This window comes from Danio rerio, chromosome 1, assembly GCF_052040795.2.
Source record: "Danio rerio strain M-AB ecotype USA chromosome 1, GRCz13ab, whole genome shotgun sequence".
In the NCBI taxonomy this organism is placed as follows: domain Eukaryota; kingdom Metazoa; phylum Chordata; class Actinopteri; order Cypriniformes; family Danionidae; genus Danio; species Danio rerio.
Genome location: NC_141021.1, coordinates 20,198,758 through 20,217,264, shown reverse-complemented (window position 1 = coordinate 20,217,264; position 18,507 = coordinate 20,198,758). Strand labels below are relative to the sequence as shown.

Here is an 18,507-nt window from a genome sequence, read left to right as displayed (position 1 = left end):
ATTCCTTTTTTGAATTATAAGGTTCTATCTGACATTTTTGTCAAAAAAATTAGTTATTCATATAATCTTATTAAATTACAACTTATTTATGTTATGTGATGTTTTTTAATAAGTTGTTCACATTTTAAGACTTTTAATTTAAAAAACAGAAAAGGTTTTATCTACAAAGTCTAGCTTGGCTTTATAAGGTTCTGTCTGTGAGCCAATCAGCATTGCAAATGCCCGCTTTCTTTGAGATTTCACTGGATGGCTCCATTGACAGCGGGAAAGAAGAGGTAGAAACACAAAATTAGAGTCGACTAAATAAAGCTGCACCACATAAAATTGAGCAGAAACCTGAAGCTGAAAAGATATGTGTAAATGTGATGATTTAGAAGCGTTTTTGACATTGAGATGAAACGTTAAAATTTGCATTGTTGAAAGAGAAATTACATTATAGTTACATACAAGATTTACATATGTGTTGGTATATTTCATGTACAGTGTGCATTTATAGTTATATACATAATTATGCATAGTACACATGTATCTAATATGTAATTACAAACTTTAATCTTGATTTATAAACGTTTGTACGTGTGTGCAATTACTGTCGTTACATTGTAATTACATGTCATTAGATTGTAATTACAATGTAAATATATTGCAGTTACATCCAAGATAATATTTATAATCGAAAATGTTTCTTTGTATTTCTAGTATTTGTGTTTTTATATGTAAATATACACAGTACATACATAATTGCAACCTTTCATTTAGGATGTTATTACATTGTAATTCATTGTTAAAACGTTGTTATTACATCTGCGATGTAATATGTAATTACAAACATGTATCTTGTGTTCAATTACTGTGTCGTTACATTGTAATTACAATGCTTTTGCATTGTAATTACATCCAAGATACTATTTATAAACTTAATGTTTCTTTGTGTATAATTTTTACAGTATTTGTTTAGTTATACGTAAATATAGGCAGTACATATGTAATTACAAAGTTTTACTTTAGTTTGGATGTAATTACTATTTCAATACATTATAATTACTATGTAGTAACAATGTAATTACAATGTTATAAGATTTTTTAACATTGTAATTAAACATTATTGTCATGACAATTACTATTAAAACATAACAATGTAAGTACAATGTTGTTACATTGGTATGAAGTTATAACTACATTGTTGTAACATGTCTACATTATAATTACTGTTGAAAATGTAATTACAATGTTGTTACAATGTTGTTACATAGTAATTATAATGTTATAACAATGTAATTACAATGTTGTAACAAATGTAATTGCAATATTACAGTTATTATGATGTTATAAAAATGTAATCAACTTTTTATTTCATTGTAATTATAATGTTCTGATATAGTGATTACAATGTTATAACAACGTGATTACAATGTTATAACAACGTGATTACAATGTTATACAAATGTATTGACTAGGCCCACACGGAATCAGCGTGAGTAGAATTCCTCAGATTTCCACAGATTTTAGCCCATCATTGATTCTGTTTATTGTGTAAATGTGTGTACATTTATATTTATAAAGTTTTTAAATTAATATCAGTAATATTATTGAATAACATGGAAAATATTATTTATTTACAATGCAGTAAATTAATCTCTCATTGTTTTGTTTGTTAATGTAAGAAATCACAGATTTATCATGAAGCATTCGACTACTTGAGTAACTGTTTGTGCTCATTTAAGTGAAAAATTAGTAGTGTTTAAATTAAAACACGCAGGACAGAGCAAAAAAAAAAAAAAACAAAAAACGAAAAAAAAAACAAAAAAAAAACACTTTTCCGACGGTCCCTTACTGAGAGCTCCGCTCAGTGTAAGCTCTACTGGCTAAACGCAGATTGCGAGGGATCAAACTGAGCAGTGCTCCTAATGTCGAGTGAAAAAAAAAGAGAAAAAGATAGCTGTGAAACATAACCAGCTTTGTCTTTTTGTAGGAAACACACTTGAGATATTTTTAGGGTTAGAGGTTTTTGAGTTATTGCCGTCAATCGTACTGGTTTTGATTCACCGCAATGTAAATATAGCTGCAGCTATGTGACGTTGCGCGACCCACCTTCGTTCACTATGCGACCCACTAGTGGGTCGCGACCCACAGTTTGAAAACCCCTGATTTAGTAGATATATAAGATATATAACATGAGAGACCTGCTTTTTTTTTTTTTTTTTTTTTTACTAAATAACGTGGATACAACTGGATTTCCATTGTAAACATTAAATCAAAGTTAAAGAGGTATTATTTTTATTTTATATATTAAGTTTTAGTTATGATACTCCCAAAATCTTTCCGCATAAATCCGCAGATTTTTAACAAAATTCTGTGCAGAAATATCAAAAAATGTCCACAGATTCTGCCTGGCCCTAATAATGGCATAGTAATTGCAATGTTATAACAATGTAATTAAAATGTTAAAACAATGTAATTATAATTACTATGCAATAACATTGTAATTACAATCTTATAACATTACTTTGTCACAACATATATGTACATTGTTATAACATTGTAATTACATTTGTTACTACATTACACTAGATTTTTTCTTCACAACACAAAGCTTTTTTAATTAAAATCTATAAATTTATTAATATTTATATATTATTTGTAATATATTGTTGTCCTTTAATACAAGCAGTAAGATATATGAACTGTACCTTTAATTTTACCTGCTCAAAGAAACCACTCTTATTGAATGTGTCAAACAAAACACCAGTACATGCACAGAAGACAACACAAGCATTTATAGCAAATAAACTAATGTAAATATTATCCCGCTTGCTTTTTGAGCCCTGTCTTACACCCCTATGAATCGTCATTGTCTTCATCCGCTCAACAGAAAAAGCTGCGCTTGGCTTTAGACATGAAAGTGCTGTTCACCGATAAGTAACGAAGGAAAAACAGCCGCAGTTACACTCTATATGGGTAATTACATTGTAATTACTATAACATTACATTATAATACTATATAATAACAATGTAATTACTATGCCATTATGATATAAATAATATGTAATAACATTGTCATAACTCTGTCATTAAGTTTTAATTACAATGTTTTACCTCTGTAATTACATTTTTATAACATTGTAATTACTATCGGTACATTTTAATTACTATGTAATAACATTGTAATTACATGTTCCAGGTCAATTAATTATAATTTGATGTTATAACATTGTAAATAAATTTGTTATTACATAGTAATTGTTATAACAGTGTAATTACAATGTTATTACATTGAAAATGACATGTAATATAAATTGTTATCACTTAGTAAATACTATGTAATAATATTATAATTACTATGGTATAACATTGTAAATACTATGTAATAATATTGTAATTAATATGTCTTTAAATTATGACTATGTAATAACATATTAAATACATTGTTAAAACTAATCATATTGTTATAACAGAGTAATTAAAGTGTTTTAACAATGTATTTAATATATTATTACATTGTAATCACTGTCATTACATTTTAATTTCTATGTAATATTGTAAACACTGTTGTTATATTATATATATACAATGTTATAACATTGTAATTAATGTTATTATATTATTTTTAATATGCAATTACATTGTAATGACATTGTTATTACATAATAACTGTTATAGCAGTTTATTTACTATATCATTACATTGAAATTTCTGTCATTACGTTGTAATTTCTATGTAATAATATTGTAAATACTATTTCATTAAATATAATTATTAAATGTAATTACATTGTTATAACATTATAATTTATGTTATTACATTGTAAAGACTATGTAATAATATTGTAATGACTGTATACTGTATAATATTATATTTACTATGTAAAAACATTGTAAGTACATTGTAATAGCAATAACTAATGTTATCTGTGTAATTAGTTACTATGTCATACCATGGTAATTACAATGTAATGTTGCAATTACCATATATTGTATTATAATTACTGTATAATAAGATTGTAACTACTATGTCATTATATCGTAATTACTGGCACTATATTATATTTACTATGCAATAACAATGTAGTTACTGTCATTATATTATAATTGCTATGTAATAACATTGTATTTATGTTGTTATAACAGTAATTATAATGCATATATAACATTGTAGTTACAATATTATTACATTGTAAATACCATGTATTAATATTGTAAATACTGTCATTACATTATGACTATGTATTAACATTGTAAGTACATTGTTATAACAGTCATTACTATGTTGTAACAATGTAATTAATGTCATTACATTGTAGTTTCTATGTATTAATATTGTAAATACTATGTCGTTATAATTTAATTACAATGTTTTAACATTGTATTTACATTGCTGTTATTACATTGTAAGTACTATGTAACAATATTGCAGTTACTATCAGCAAATTATATTTACTATGTCATTACATTGTAATTTCTATGTAATAATATTATAATTACTATGTATTATAATGTAATTATTATGTCATTATATCATGACTATATAATTACTATGTAATATTATTGTAATTGCTCTCATTATATTATGACTATATTACCTGTTATAACAGTAATTATGTTGTTTAACTGTGTATTTACAATGTTTTAACAATGTAATTAGTATGGCAATACATTGTAATTACATTGTTATAACAATATATTCACTATGTATTTACACTATAAATACTATGTGATAATGTTGTAATTACTGTCATATATTATAATTACTATGCAATAACATTGTAATTACAATGTTATAACACAATAACTATAATGTTATATCTAATTATTTACTATGTCATTACATTGTTATTACTGTCATTGCATTGTAATTGCTATGTAAATATTAAACTTACCATGTAATAACACTGTAATCACTATGTCTATATCATAGGTACTATGTAATAACATTGCAATTACATTGTTATAGCATAACTATAATGTTATAACTGTAATTATTTACTATGTCATAACACATTATATTTACTATGCAATAATATTGTAATTACTATGTCATTATATTATATGTACTATGCAATAACAATGGAATAATTATGTCATTGTATTATAATTGCTATGTAATAACATTGTATTTATATTGTTGTAACAGTAATTGTCATAACAGTTTAATTACAATGTTATAACATTGCAGTTACTGTCTTTACATTATAAATAGTATGCAATAATATTGTAATTACTAAGTCATATTTTAATTACTATGTAAAAACATTGTAATTACTTTGCAACTATGTTACAATTACTTAAAAACATTGTAATTACATTGTTACAACATAGTGACTATACCGCTATAACAGGGTAAGTAATTACTGTCTTTACATTGTAATTGCTATGTAATAGTATTGAATTAGCTATGTATCAACATTTTAATGACTATATAGTAACATTGTAATAACTGTACTAACATTGTATTAACTTTGTAATAACTATGTAATAACAGTGTAATTAATGTGTAGTAATATTGTAATTATGTCATTATAGTATATTATTGTGGAGGGATTTTAAATTTGTCAGTAACCTGGGTCAAGCGCTTCAGGTGAACTGTATGCAAATACAAAATTGACGCGTTTAATGTATGTTTTCTTTAAAAATCAGTGATCTCCACTGGCTGGGTGATATCTGATATAGAGTGGGTCTCAGAATGTACAATAAGCAGTGTGTTAAACTACATTTTTACCCGCCATGTCTTTAAAATATGAACATTTATTTTACCCCAGTATATTTAATGGAGCTTCTGAGCTTGCCTGCTAATCCTGATGGGCGCATGCATGTAAACGGCTTTTTAAAAAATTTTACATGTGATGGTAAAAGCGTGTGTGAATGGACAATCCAGCAGGCAGAGCACACTGTAAAACATCTGAAATGCAGTTTTGCTCATTCTAAAATGTCTTAACTGTTTCAATGTGTTATTATATTATTAATTACCTCCAGAACTGTCAAGATCATCCGTGCTCCATGTCTCATGCCTTCAACTGCCACCACACGTTCATTGCATGTTGGCATTACTCTTCTGAGGCGCAAGTCATTTATTAAAGAAAAGATTCACACTTCTTTTACCGCAGCAAATTCCATTTTTATTGTTTTGCGCATTAATTTAATTAGCATTTTTGTATGGAAACATAGCTAATGACAAGAGTGAGGAATCATTCTATATTTATTTTATTTCCAACCGCTGTCTCTTGTGAAAAGGACACAGTGAGACAAACCTGAAATCCTCGTCCTCGCATCTTAACACATGACAGGAAGTGAAGAGAAGTTTTTTTAAAAACTCTTAGCAGCTGTAGTATGTAATGGGTCACATTTCCTCAATTTGATCGGTCTCCATATTTTAATGCTTAGGTTTTAGATTAAAGTTTAACATTAATAATCCAGAGTGTGTAATACTTGCATTAACAAGCCCCACTGATCATAAAGGAAAAGGTGAAAATTTCACTAGATGCATAAGGCAATTAAGGGATTCTTTAGAATATAAAACCCTTTTGTTCTTTTTATGTTTTGACATAAAAGTTTGCACACGTAGCCATAAAGGTCATAAAAAGTGTATGTAAGTTTACGAGAGCGAGACAGATTTTGACACATCTTATACTCCATTACAATTATAGTAGCTTCACATGACTTGTTTTAAATGTGACACATTCATAATGATCAACACCACCAGCATCACAGATTCATACAGTTGACTATAATAATAAAGCAAAAGCCCAGTACAAATCTATACAGTCGATTGCATTAAAAGACATGGGAAAACTGTTTATTTATGGTTTTACTCCAGTGAGTTGATGTTGAAATAATAAACACTGAAAGAAAGTTATTTTAAAAAAAAAACATTTGTATATTATTTTTTTTCATATAGTGCATGTATTCAGCTAAATATTCTGTTTTTACATGATGACTAGAGTTTTGGAAGCTCGATGGCTTGGGGTAAATTTAACATGTTACACTATAAAAATGAATTAGTTACTTTATTTTAAAAAGTGAGTCAACCTGTTGTCTAAAAAAAAAAAAAAAACCCAAATGTAAACCCATTGTGACTTAGAGTTGTACTAATAATTCGTGTTATGATACTATAAGTAGTATTGCGATGCTGTTCTTTATCAATCAAAATAAAGAAAATTGTCAGAATTATTCTATTTTATTTGTTATGATATCCTACTTGAATTAATAGTTTCCTAATCATTGAAAAAGATAATTTTCCCTAAAATGTATTTACTCTTTTGTTTAGTTAGTTGATAACTAGCCAACAATGCATTAAATTGAAGATACAAATTATACCAAACTAAATTAGTCACAGAAACAGCATTTTTCCAACCAAATTAGGCTTTATGAAGTGGTCAAAAAGTGTTTCAATGTTTATTGTCTTATTAGGTAAGAATCCAAAGCAATTAAAAATTTTACTTTGTGTTTTATTAAAAGATATTGTAGTGGTTGTTGTAGCTACTCAGTCATATTGACAGGAGCAGAAATAAACTATTTTTAGATTTGAACTGAAGCGTCAAAAAACTTGCAAAAGGCTACCAAAAAAAAGGCACGAATTCTACCAATTTTGCAACCTTAAAGGGCTCCTCTGACTATTAAAATAAAATGGTCTATTGTTGCACAAACATGTAAGCATTTTAGTGGATTTTCTACATGCAACATTATGTATTGTAGATAGACCATTAATGACGATGCTGCCGTTTACAAACTACAGTGGCACCGGCATAGTATCAGTATTTTACTACCATAGTACCGGTAAACTACACATCCCTTCTTGGAACTGCGACGTTGAGTTATTTTTAGAATTGTATACAGTTTATCTACTTAATTTTAAAGTAATAGGTTTACTTAGGTTTAGGTTTATTTTTTGAGTAAAGTCAACAAATCCCTCTTTTACAATGTTCACGTTACTTATCAGTAAGCCCACACATAATCTGCAGAAATCAGCAGATTTTTAGCCGATCGTTGAGTCTATTAATTTACTGCAAATGCGTGTAAATTTGTTTATTCAGCTTTTAAAATAATTTCAGTAATGTTACTGACTATGAAAATGTTCATTTGATTTATTACAGTTTGTAAAGTAACATTTTCTGTCTTTTAGTAAATCTATTATATGAGAGACTTGCTTTATTTACCAAACAAGTGGATCTAATTGGATTTGCATAGTAAACATTAAATAAAAGTTAAAAAGGTATTAATTTGTATTTCAAAATTAGGTTTGGAGTGTCACAGTGGCACAGTGGGTAGCACGATCGCCTTACAGCAAGAAGGTCGCTGGTTCAAGCCTCGGCTAGGCCAGTTGGCATTTCTGTGTGGAGTTTGCACGTTCTCCCCGTGTTGGCGTGGGTTTCCTCCGGGTGCTCTGGTTTCCCCAACAAGTCCAAAGACATGCACTATAGGTGAATTTGGTAAGCTAAACTGACTGTAGTGTATGTGTGAGAGAGGTTTGGGTATGGGTATTTCCCAGTGTTGAGTTGCAGCTGGATGGGCATCCTCTGCGTAAAACATATGCTGAATACTTTGGCAATTCATTCTGCTGTGGCAACCCTAGATTAATAAAGAGACTGAGCCGAAAAGAAAACGAATGAATATTAAGTTTTTAGTTAAGATACTTTTTTACAATATTCTGCACAGAAATAGCAAAACTCTTCCCAGATTCTGTCTGACCCTGTAGTTAGTGTATGAATATGTAGTATAGTGTATGAAACACTGATTTAGCAATTACAGGACACATTTCTGTAGTTGTACTGGTTTATTGTTACTATGTAATAACATTGTAACTACTATGCCATTATATCATAATTACTATGTAATAAATTTGTAATGACATAGTTATAACAGTAAATACAATGCTATAACAGTGTTCTTAAAATGTTATAACAATGTAAATACTGTATATACACTGTTATTACTATGTTATTATATTTTAGTTACTATGTAAAAACATTGTAATTACAATGTCGATATATTTAAACTACTATGTAATAACATTTTATTTTCTGTCAGTATGTTATTACTATGGAACATTATAAATACTATCATATTATTACTATGTAATAACATTGCAATTACATTGTTATAACATTGTAATAGCTATGTAGTAACATTTTAATTGCTATGTCAATACATTGTAATTACTATGTAATAATTTCGTAATAACTATGTCAATATATTTTTATTTGAATGTAACAACACTATGTATACTGTCGTTATATTATAATAGGTTATATGCCAAAGCATGCTAATTAGATTTTTAATTTGCCAGTAACCTAGGTTAAGCGCTTCTGGCGAACTGTATACCCATGCAAAAACCGGCGCGTTTAAGGGCTGTTTTCTTTAAAAATCAGCGATCTCCACTAGCTGAGTGATATCCGATATAAAGTTGGTCTCAGATTGTACAAGAAGAACTGCATTAAATTACATTTTCCCCCGTCATGTCTTTATAATATGATAATTTATTTTACCCCAGTATATTCAATGGAGCTTCGGTGTACAAAACGTTTTTTTGTCTCGTTTTATGCTTGAGCAGCTAAATGAATGGCAAAGTTTATTTCACTGAACGTATTTTAATAAAATTACAACATCGATGCTGTAAAAGGAACCATATAAAATGGAAAAAGTTCACAATAACAGGTCACTTGAAGTTTGTCAGTTTAGTATACCCTTTTACTATGTAGTAACATTGTAATTAACCAATTTACCAATTACAAAGTTATTACATTGTAAATATCATGTAATAATTTTGTAATTACTATGTAATAACATTGTTATTACTATGTCATTTTAATTACTACGTGATAACATTGTAATTACTGTCATTTTCGTATAATTACTATGTAAAGACATTGTAATTATATTATAATTACTATGTAATAAGATTGTAATTACTATGTCATTATACTTTACTCTGTAATAACATGGTAATTACTATGTAGTTATATTATAGTTACTATGTATTAATATTGTAATAACATTGTAATTATATTGTTTTATCATTGTAATCGCATTGTTGTAACAGTAATTATTTGTCATTGCATTGTACTTACTATATAATAATATTGTAATTACTACGTCATTATATTTTTGTTACTATGTAATAACATTGTAATTACTATGTTATATTATAATTACTATGTAACAACATTGTACTCACTGTCGTTATATTATAATTACTATGTAATAACATTGTAATTACATTGTTACAACATTGTAATTACTATGTCATTACATTTTAATTACGATTTCATATCATTGTAATGACAATTACTTTGTAATAACATTGTATTTACTGTGTAATAATATTGTAATTACTATGTAATATGCTGTGTAGTTATTATCTTATATGCTATGTAATTACTACGTCATTATATTATCACTATGTAATGTAATTTCTATTTAATAATCTTTTAATTACTATGTATTGACATTGTAATGACTTTGTATATTGTTTTTACAATGTAATAACTATGTAAGAACATTGTAGTTACAATGTACTAACAATGTAACTACAGTGCTATTACATGATAATGCGGAAGGACTTTAAATTTGTCGGTAGCCTGAGTTAATCACTTCTGGTGAACTGTATGCAGAGTAACTATCCATCAGTCCGTTTTAGAATTTTTTGGGATAAAATACTTTTTATTCACTACTATTATGTTTTTATTTCAGGGACAGATAATGTACGTTTCTGGTAGAATGTCCCATATACTCCTGTAGAAAAAAAACACTCTTTCATCTCTCTGAAACTAACTGAAACTTGCAGAATCATTCCTGATCTTAAAAAAAACAAATACAATGAAATACTCCCCTTTACCAAAGCGCTTAATTCTTGGAGCACTAACAGTTCCTTTGTATAATAAGCACTTCTTGTGTGTATTGCCTCTTCTTGTTGAATCACTGAATGCCTTCTCGATTGTAAGATGCTTTAGACAAAAGCCTCTGCTAAATGACTAAATATAAACATCTAAATGTCTATAATTGTCAGTAGTGTAAAGTAACAAATTAGAAACACTCAGATTACTGTAATTAAGTAGTTCATATCAGGAATTGTAATTTACCAAGTACTTTTAAAAAGGTGTACTTTCACTTTCCCTTGAGTACATTTTTAGTGCTGTATTGGTAGTTTTTCTCCACTACTTTCTTTCAACCTGCAGTCACTATTTTATTTTTTCTTGTCTATGGGGATTAGAAAAGATATGGATGATTTATAATTTCAGCAAACTGTCTAGAAGCATTAAAAGTGTCCAAGAAGATGTCCAAAATCTTTACACCCATTGGCCCAGAGACTGTTTAGATGCATGTCACCGATAAGAAGATGATGGATGTTTGCTGTAAAATGACCGAAATGGCCTTAAACTCCCAGCAGGCACAAGAAGTCAACATGAGGTCAGAATAATGTTGTACCCCAATGTCGTGGGGATGTTGCATTTTGTTTGGAAAATCCAAACAATGTCCAATGTCCAACCTAAAATTAACCAAATATCAACATCTAACGATGTTACAGCTTGGCGTTGTGTGGACATAACCATTATAAGGTTTATCAGATGTTGGATTTGGGTTGCCATACCTGGTGAATAAATGTCAGTATTTGGCGTCAATATGATGTTGGTTTAAGATGTTGGCTCGAATTTGGATTTTAATCACTTTCTAATTAATCAAACATCAACTTCATTTGACGTCATTATTAGACGTAAAATTAATGTCCTTAGGCGCTGGCTAGACATTGAATATTGGTCACCTGACATCACACTCTAAATCTAACCTATTAATGTCTTATGACTTTGTGTGTCTGCTGGGCAATAACTTAATGCACTACAGATTATTATGTGTACAATCACAAATTACTTGTAAATCCATCAGCTTTTTACAGCGTAATACTCACTACTAACTACTCTTTAGTACTTTTGAAAGGTCTACGTTTTACTCATACATTGATTGATATTTACAACAGATACTTTAATAATGGTACTTTTACTTAGGTATGATTTTTCAGTACTCTTTCCACCACTGATAATTGTCTATCATTGATTAGGTTATTTTTGTCATGACAGAAGCCTAATATTAGTATTCAGCAATAATAAAGTTTAAAAGACACATTTCTTTATAAGTCACGACACTCAAAAAAAAATTTGAAAGGGAGACTATTGCAGAACAAACTGGACATTTGCTTACCCTAGGACAAAATGATGTCTTTATTAGTGGTAAACCATTGTACACTGATTGTGCACGAATATTGATTGTGATGGAGTGTCAGAGATACAGATCGTGATGCTTCCTTCATAAACCTGCATTTAGGCAGGATGTAGACCTAAGTTGTCATAGTAACAATTTCCTGTGTAAGAAAGCCAACCACAATGTGGCTACGGACTCCACATGACTGCTTATTGACGTGGTAAACAGACAGAGAGATAGAAAGCGAGATAGACAGGTGTTTAAGCCACTGTTTTCAGCACACCTGTCTCTTCTGGGCTTCCACTTGCTAAAATCAGAGTCTGTGCGTGCAGGGCTGAGTGATTGAGATTCAGATCATAGCGGTGATCCCTCTACTTCACACGCTGCATGTTCTTTTTTTAAAACTGAAAAACAACAGCTCGAGTGACCTCTACAATACAGTCCTCAACAATCAAGACTTGTTTTTATCAGCTGTCATGTTGGCTTTTCACCAGCCAATTTAAGCGAACATAATTCCACATACAGCCCTTCATTGAGACCTTGCAGCTGTGCTTCATCTCAGCAGATTACTATACCAAATGCCTTTGTATGTAGTTTATAATGCCTCTGTAATATCAGAGTGATAACTGTGAAAATAGACTCACCGGCCACTTTATTAGGTGCACCTTACTAGTACAGGGTTGGGAAAATCTCCCGATCCACCACATCCCAAAGGTGCTCTATTGAATTAAGAACTTTTGACTGTGGAGGCCATTTGAATACATGAACTTATTGTCATGTTCAATAAACCAGTCTGAGAGGATTCACGCTTTATGACATGGAGCATTACCCTGCTGGAAGCAACCATCAGTAGATGGGTACACTGTGGTCATAAAGGGATGGAAATGGTCAGCAACGATACTCAGGTAGGTTGTGGTGTTAACACGATGCTAAATTGGTACTAATGGGCCTAAAGTATGGCAAGAAAATATCCCACACACCATTACACCACCACCAGCCTGATACAAGACAGGATGAATCCCTGTTTTCATGTTATTGACGGCAAATTCTGACGCTACCATCTGAATGTTGCAGCAGAATTCGAGACTCATCACACCAGGCAACAATTTTCCAAACTTCTTCCAAACAACCATGCCACGTTCAAAGTCACTTACTGTAAATCACTGATGCTCAGTTTGAACTGCAGCAGATTGTCTGTACCATGTCTACATGCCTAAATGCATTGAGTTGCTGCCATGTGATTGGCTGATTAGAAATTTGCATTAACAAGCAGTTGGACAGGTGTACCTACTAAAGTGGCCGGTGTGTTTCACATTTAAGCCATGGTATTGTATGTGTGTGCAAGGGCATAGAATTAGCGTGGACGTAGAAGATGTTTTCCTTCCAGTATCCACCAATTATTGACATGTCCCCATCAATAATTTAAATAAAAGTGCTTCAGAAAGTCAGAATAATGTTAACAAAGATAAACAGCTGTTACAATGTTACATTTATACAGAATATTTATAAATAACAACTGAAATAAATGTTTTTTTTTCAGTTAATGTGAAATCTAAGGGAGTCAATGACTTGTTCAGCTTGAGGTACAAAAGTCTGACAGGATTGCACATCTTGTGATGTAATAAAAATAAGAAACATTTAAAGCTGTTCACTATAAGGTTGCTAAGCAAAAATTAAGTATTGAGTAGAACAGTGGTTCTCAAACTTTTTTCATCAAGTACCACCTCAGAAAAAAATGGTCTCTCCAAGTACCACCAAAACAAGCAGTATTGAAATACAGTAGCGTAGTAGGCCCAGTAAAGTAGCTACAACTCTGCACAGTGAAAAAACGTAGCTGATTACCTCAGAAATATAGGCCAGATGTCATATATGACACATTATATACATCATTTTTGATACATTTTGAAACGTGTGTAGCATGTACATGACATATTATTTCTCCGCGTACCACTAGAAGAAAGTCTGCGTACCACTAGTGGTACACGTACCACAGTTTGAGAAGCACTGGAGTAGAAGCATGAAGTACAAGATCATTGCTAAATTATGTGTGACGGACAACAAGATTATAGAGTATGCTCTTTTCATTGAAATACATGACATACTTAATGCAAAGTTATTTGAGTGAGAAATAAAATATATCAAGGCAATGAATTAAGAATTATTTTCCATGATTTATTTTCACTGATTTCAGTTCAATTGTGGCCATGTTCAATTGTACCACTTCATTCTCAATGGCAGTGCAGTTAAATCATGACCACAACTGAACTAAAATAAGAGACTGAACTAATAAATAATGGTAATTAAAGAGCACAACATGGCCACAATTAAATTAACTAAATTAACAACATGGCCACAATTTAACTAAAATTCATTGGCATCATTTCTATCATTCTAGGAATAAAGGTTTATACGTAGTTCATTGGTGAAAATAACCAAATCAAACTACTCAAGGCATATTTATACTGTGTAGTTGAGTAGAAATCAATGTTACTCAAGTCCTCTTCACTGCAGTTGGTTATATTGATCTGGTGATTAGTTTGTAATGATCTAATCTAATCATATGACTGTTAGATCTAAAGTGTTAAGCACCTTTTTTTGGTAAGTCTTGATTTTTAATCATGTAAAATATACATGGTCTTTGATCTCAGCATTCCTTAATCTGCACTTTCTGAGCATTCCATGTTGTAATATCAACATAACCTAAAACATCACAGTTTAAAGTCAGTCAGTGTATAGGCGTTATTATAGTTAATAATAAAAAAGCAACGAACATATGTTCCTACACTGACAGTTTACAGTGTTATAGTTTATAAAGTGTAATGAAAGGTGTTTTTTTTATTAAATACAAATATATGAAGAGTTCAGATGCAAAAACCTCTAAGTGCCGTTTGAAATTTCGGTGGAAATCTAATCTATCTATTTTTCTCAGCCTCCTTTTTTATGTTGAGTTGTTTTACTTTAAAGACCAGGGAAAGTACTTAATCTTTGACGCAAATGTGATATTACTGAAGATACACACAGGAGCCGGATATAAATACTAAGTTTAGAGGAAAATTTTAAACGTCATTTAAAGGTTTTTGCATCTAAATTCTTTATATATATATTTATACATATCTATACTTTTTAACATAATTACATATTTGTTTTATATAAATTTTTTGTTTAAGTTTATAATGAAAATAGTTGGTGTATGGTTCTAGAGTCTGAGTTTGTACATTGACTATCCTGTCTGCCACCAGGTGGTGCTCACATCCTGAACTTGAAAACTCACTCACTCATGGAGAATTAATAATTATTTCATTCAGCTCATATTAGTATTATTATTATTAATTATAGAAAATCTTAAATAACCCCAGCCTTAACTAAACCAACTTGTGTTTTATTTACATTGCAAAATAAAATATGTTTAATCTTTCTCTCCATTGGATTCTAAACGAAAATACTTTTAAAGCTCAGAGTTTTAACAATTTCCCCCCGAACACATGACAGTCTGGACACCGACCGGAAACGGCGTTTGTATCCCGGTGGATGTGATATGATCAGATTCTCCAGTGTAATTTTCTCTCATCATGTGAATGTTACCGTCACATCCCACTGAACGCCGTTCAAACGGCAACACACACTCCAAACTTCCAATAGTTTCACTTTCCTCATGAACTCTGGATGGCTGAAGCGATGAAAGCGCGCTTTCACATCTTCCATAAACTGCGGAGGGATGTGAAAAGCGAGCAGGAGGCAGTGAGTAACGTTACCTTTTATAAAGTTTATTCGGAGTTTGTTTAGTTGGAAAGTCCATGTCTGCTAGCATGGCTGGCTAGCTAGTCTGTTAGCCACTAATGAGAGTTTAGTGAACATTAACCCTCTGAAAAATTATTAATTCCTTTGATATGTCATTAAATGTATTTCCCTCTCGCGAAGAGTGAATGACACAACGTTAGTTGATGTAACGCCTTGATGTATATCTCGGATAATGAACTTTTTCTTGGTAGAGTTGTATTAGTGGGCTGTGTTTCAAAACATGCCGAACTGCTTGTCTAGACAGCATTTCTGGGCACTGATTCAACTATCCATAAGGCGCTAATGCTGTCTAGGTAGGCAGCTCAGTATGTTTTGAAACGACGCCTGTCAGTTTATTATAAAATAATGGTTCAAATGTTACACTTACGGTCTAACGAAACTTTTACTGATCAAAAAAGTCATTTTTGAACGAATAAAATAGTTTAAAACTGAGTCTAAATGAGTTCAATTAAATGGGTAACTTAGATGGCGGTTATTTGATGTCTCAGCTTACTGTAACAGTAACGTTAGCTGTCGGTTATTTGTATGTAAGTTAGAAAATGGACAACGCATTGAAAGCAGTTGAAATGGTTTAAAGAGATTCTTTATATGCAGGCATGTATGGTGAAAGATGACAGAAAGGTATATAAAGTATTTTTTATTGTTGAGAGCAATTGGGTGGTTAAGTTTGTTTAGTGCAGTAAGTGTGCTCATTCAAGTCTGTTCATTGACTAATGACACTCAAGGCAGTAAGACTGATGGAGTGTCAGATGTTTTGTGTGACAAAGGAACATCAGGAACAAGATTGCAAATGTAAATCATTTACATACTATAAAGGCTGTTTTTACACAAATGACAATGAATGCATTGTCGATTTCTGACAGTCTGTCATATTACGTTCTGTATTCACTGTATTCCAGCACTGCTGTCTGATTCAGCTTTTAGGAAGTTGTTGTTGTGTAGCAGTAGTTCCATCAATGTTTTCTAAAGTTACTTTTAGTATATTGTTTCGTAAATGGAACCAGCTCATTTTAAGGTGTGTCACAATCACATGTCCTGCACTCAGTTCCACCTCATGTGACCTGTTTTTAAACAGTTCCGCAGCATGTGTCTGTGCCTAATTCATACTTTGAGTTTTTACTTTGTAAAACTGAACATGAAAACTCTTGTTGTGTATGTGCGCTGTTGCTTAGTCAAAAGTTACCTTTTTCTGTTTTGTGTAAATGCTTGTATTTTTTGGTCTGCACACATTTGATCAGACCCAGCAGTTGTTTTCAATAATTTATTATTGTTCATTAAATTATGTGCAGCAATATTTAAAAAGAATGTTATTGGTGGCTTGATCAGAGTTAAGAATAGTTTTTTTTGTATCAATGAAATTGTTAAACTTTTATAGTGCTTAAACTAGTTTATTAAAGTTTTTAAGTTATGTTCAAATTATTGACATTATTTTTAATAATTTATTCATAAATGATATTATTTAGGGCAGCACAGTGGCGCAGTGATTAGCACGATCGCCTCACAGTAAAAGGTTGCTGGTTCGAGCCCCAGCTGGATCAGTTGGCATTTTTGTGTGGAGTTTGCACGTTTTCCCTGTGTTCGAGTGGGTTTGCTCCGGGTGCTCCGGTTTCCACCACAAGTTCAAAGACATGTGCTATAGGTGAACTGGGTAGGCTAAATTGTCCGGACTCCGTAGTGTATGAGTGTGAATGATTGTGTATGAATATTTTCCAGTGATGGGTTGCAGCTAGAAGTGCATTCGCTGCGTAAAACATATGCTGGATAAGTTGGCGGTTCATTCCGCTGTGACCCCGGATAAAAAATAGACTAAGGTGAAAAGAAAATGAATGAATGAAAGAATGAATAAATGAATGAGAATGTTTAATGAAGCTTGAATGAACTTTAATAAAAAAATTTTTTTTTTTAATTATATAAAATAATCACAGTTTTAGACTTTACACAAACACAAAAGTGTATGTTTTTGCTCTTAAATACACATGTCATTGCTCCTGAAGTTGAATCCACCTTGACTGTCTTTTGTCTCACATCCGAGAGAGTTAAGGTGTGGTAAAGCACCAAAGAAGTGTACCACCCAGACTGTTGAAGCCCAGAGCAATGCATGGGAGTAGATCAGTGATAGTTTGGGCAATATCATTAGATTCCCTACGCCCAATACATGTGCTAGATGATGGGCACATCACTGCCAAGGACTACCGAACCATTCTTTAAGGAGAATAAGGACCATTTGCACCCAATGGTTCAAAAATTGTATGCTGAAGGTGGTGACGTGTATCAGGATGATAATGCACTAATGCACACAGCAAGACTGGTGACAGAGTGGTTAGATTAACTCTAAAGTTAATCTCCCATAGCCTGCACAATCACCAGATCTTAATATTATTGTGCCACTTTGGGGTGTTTTGGAGGAGCGAGTCAGGAAACATTTTCTTCTACATCACGTAGTGACCTGGTTTGTTCATGTTTTTAAATTATATTCTAATTATTTAAATTATTTGTAATAATTTATTTATTAATAAGAATATTT

General features: G+C 31.0%; 1 protein-coding gene across 9 annotated transcripts in view; it reads left to right on the top strand.

Annotated features, from left to right (window-relative positions):
* Nucleotides 1–18,507, top strand: part of tbc1d1 (TBC1 (tre-2/USP6, BUB2, cdc16) domain family, member 1) — a 119,898-nt gene that overhangs the window by 11,188 nt on the left and 90,203 nt on the right. For 4 of the 9 annotated variants that reach the window (XM_087237056.1, XM_087237052.1, XM_087237053.1 and 1 more), the window contains exon 1: nt 15,772–15,923. The exons of the other annotated variants lie outside the window; for them this stretch is intronic. In XM_087237056.1, coding sequence (XP_087093182.1) covers nt 15,849–15,923 — 75 coding nt within the window. In that variant the 5' untranslated portion in view covers nt 15,772–15,848. Of the gene's footprint in view, nt 1–15,771; nt 15,924–18,507 lie in introns of those variants that run through there. 9 annotated transcript variants of the gene reach the window in all.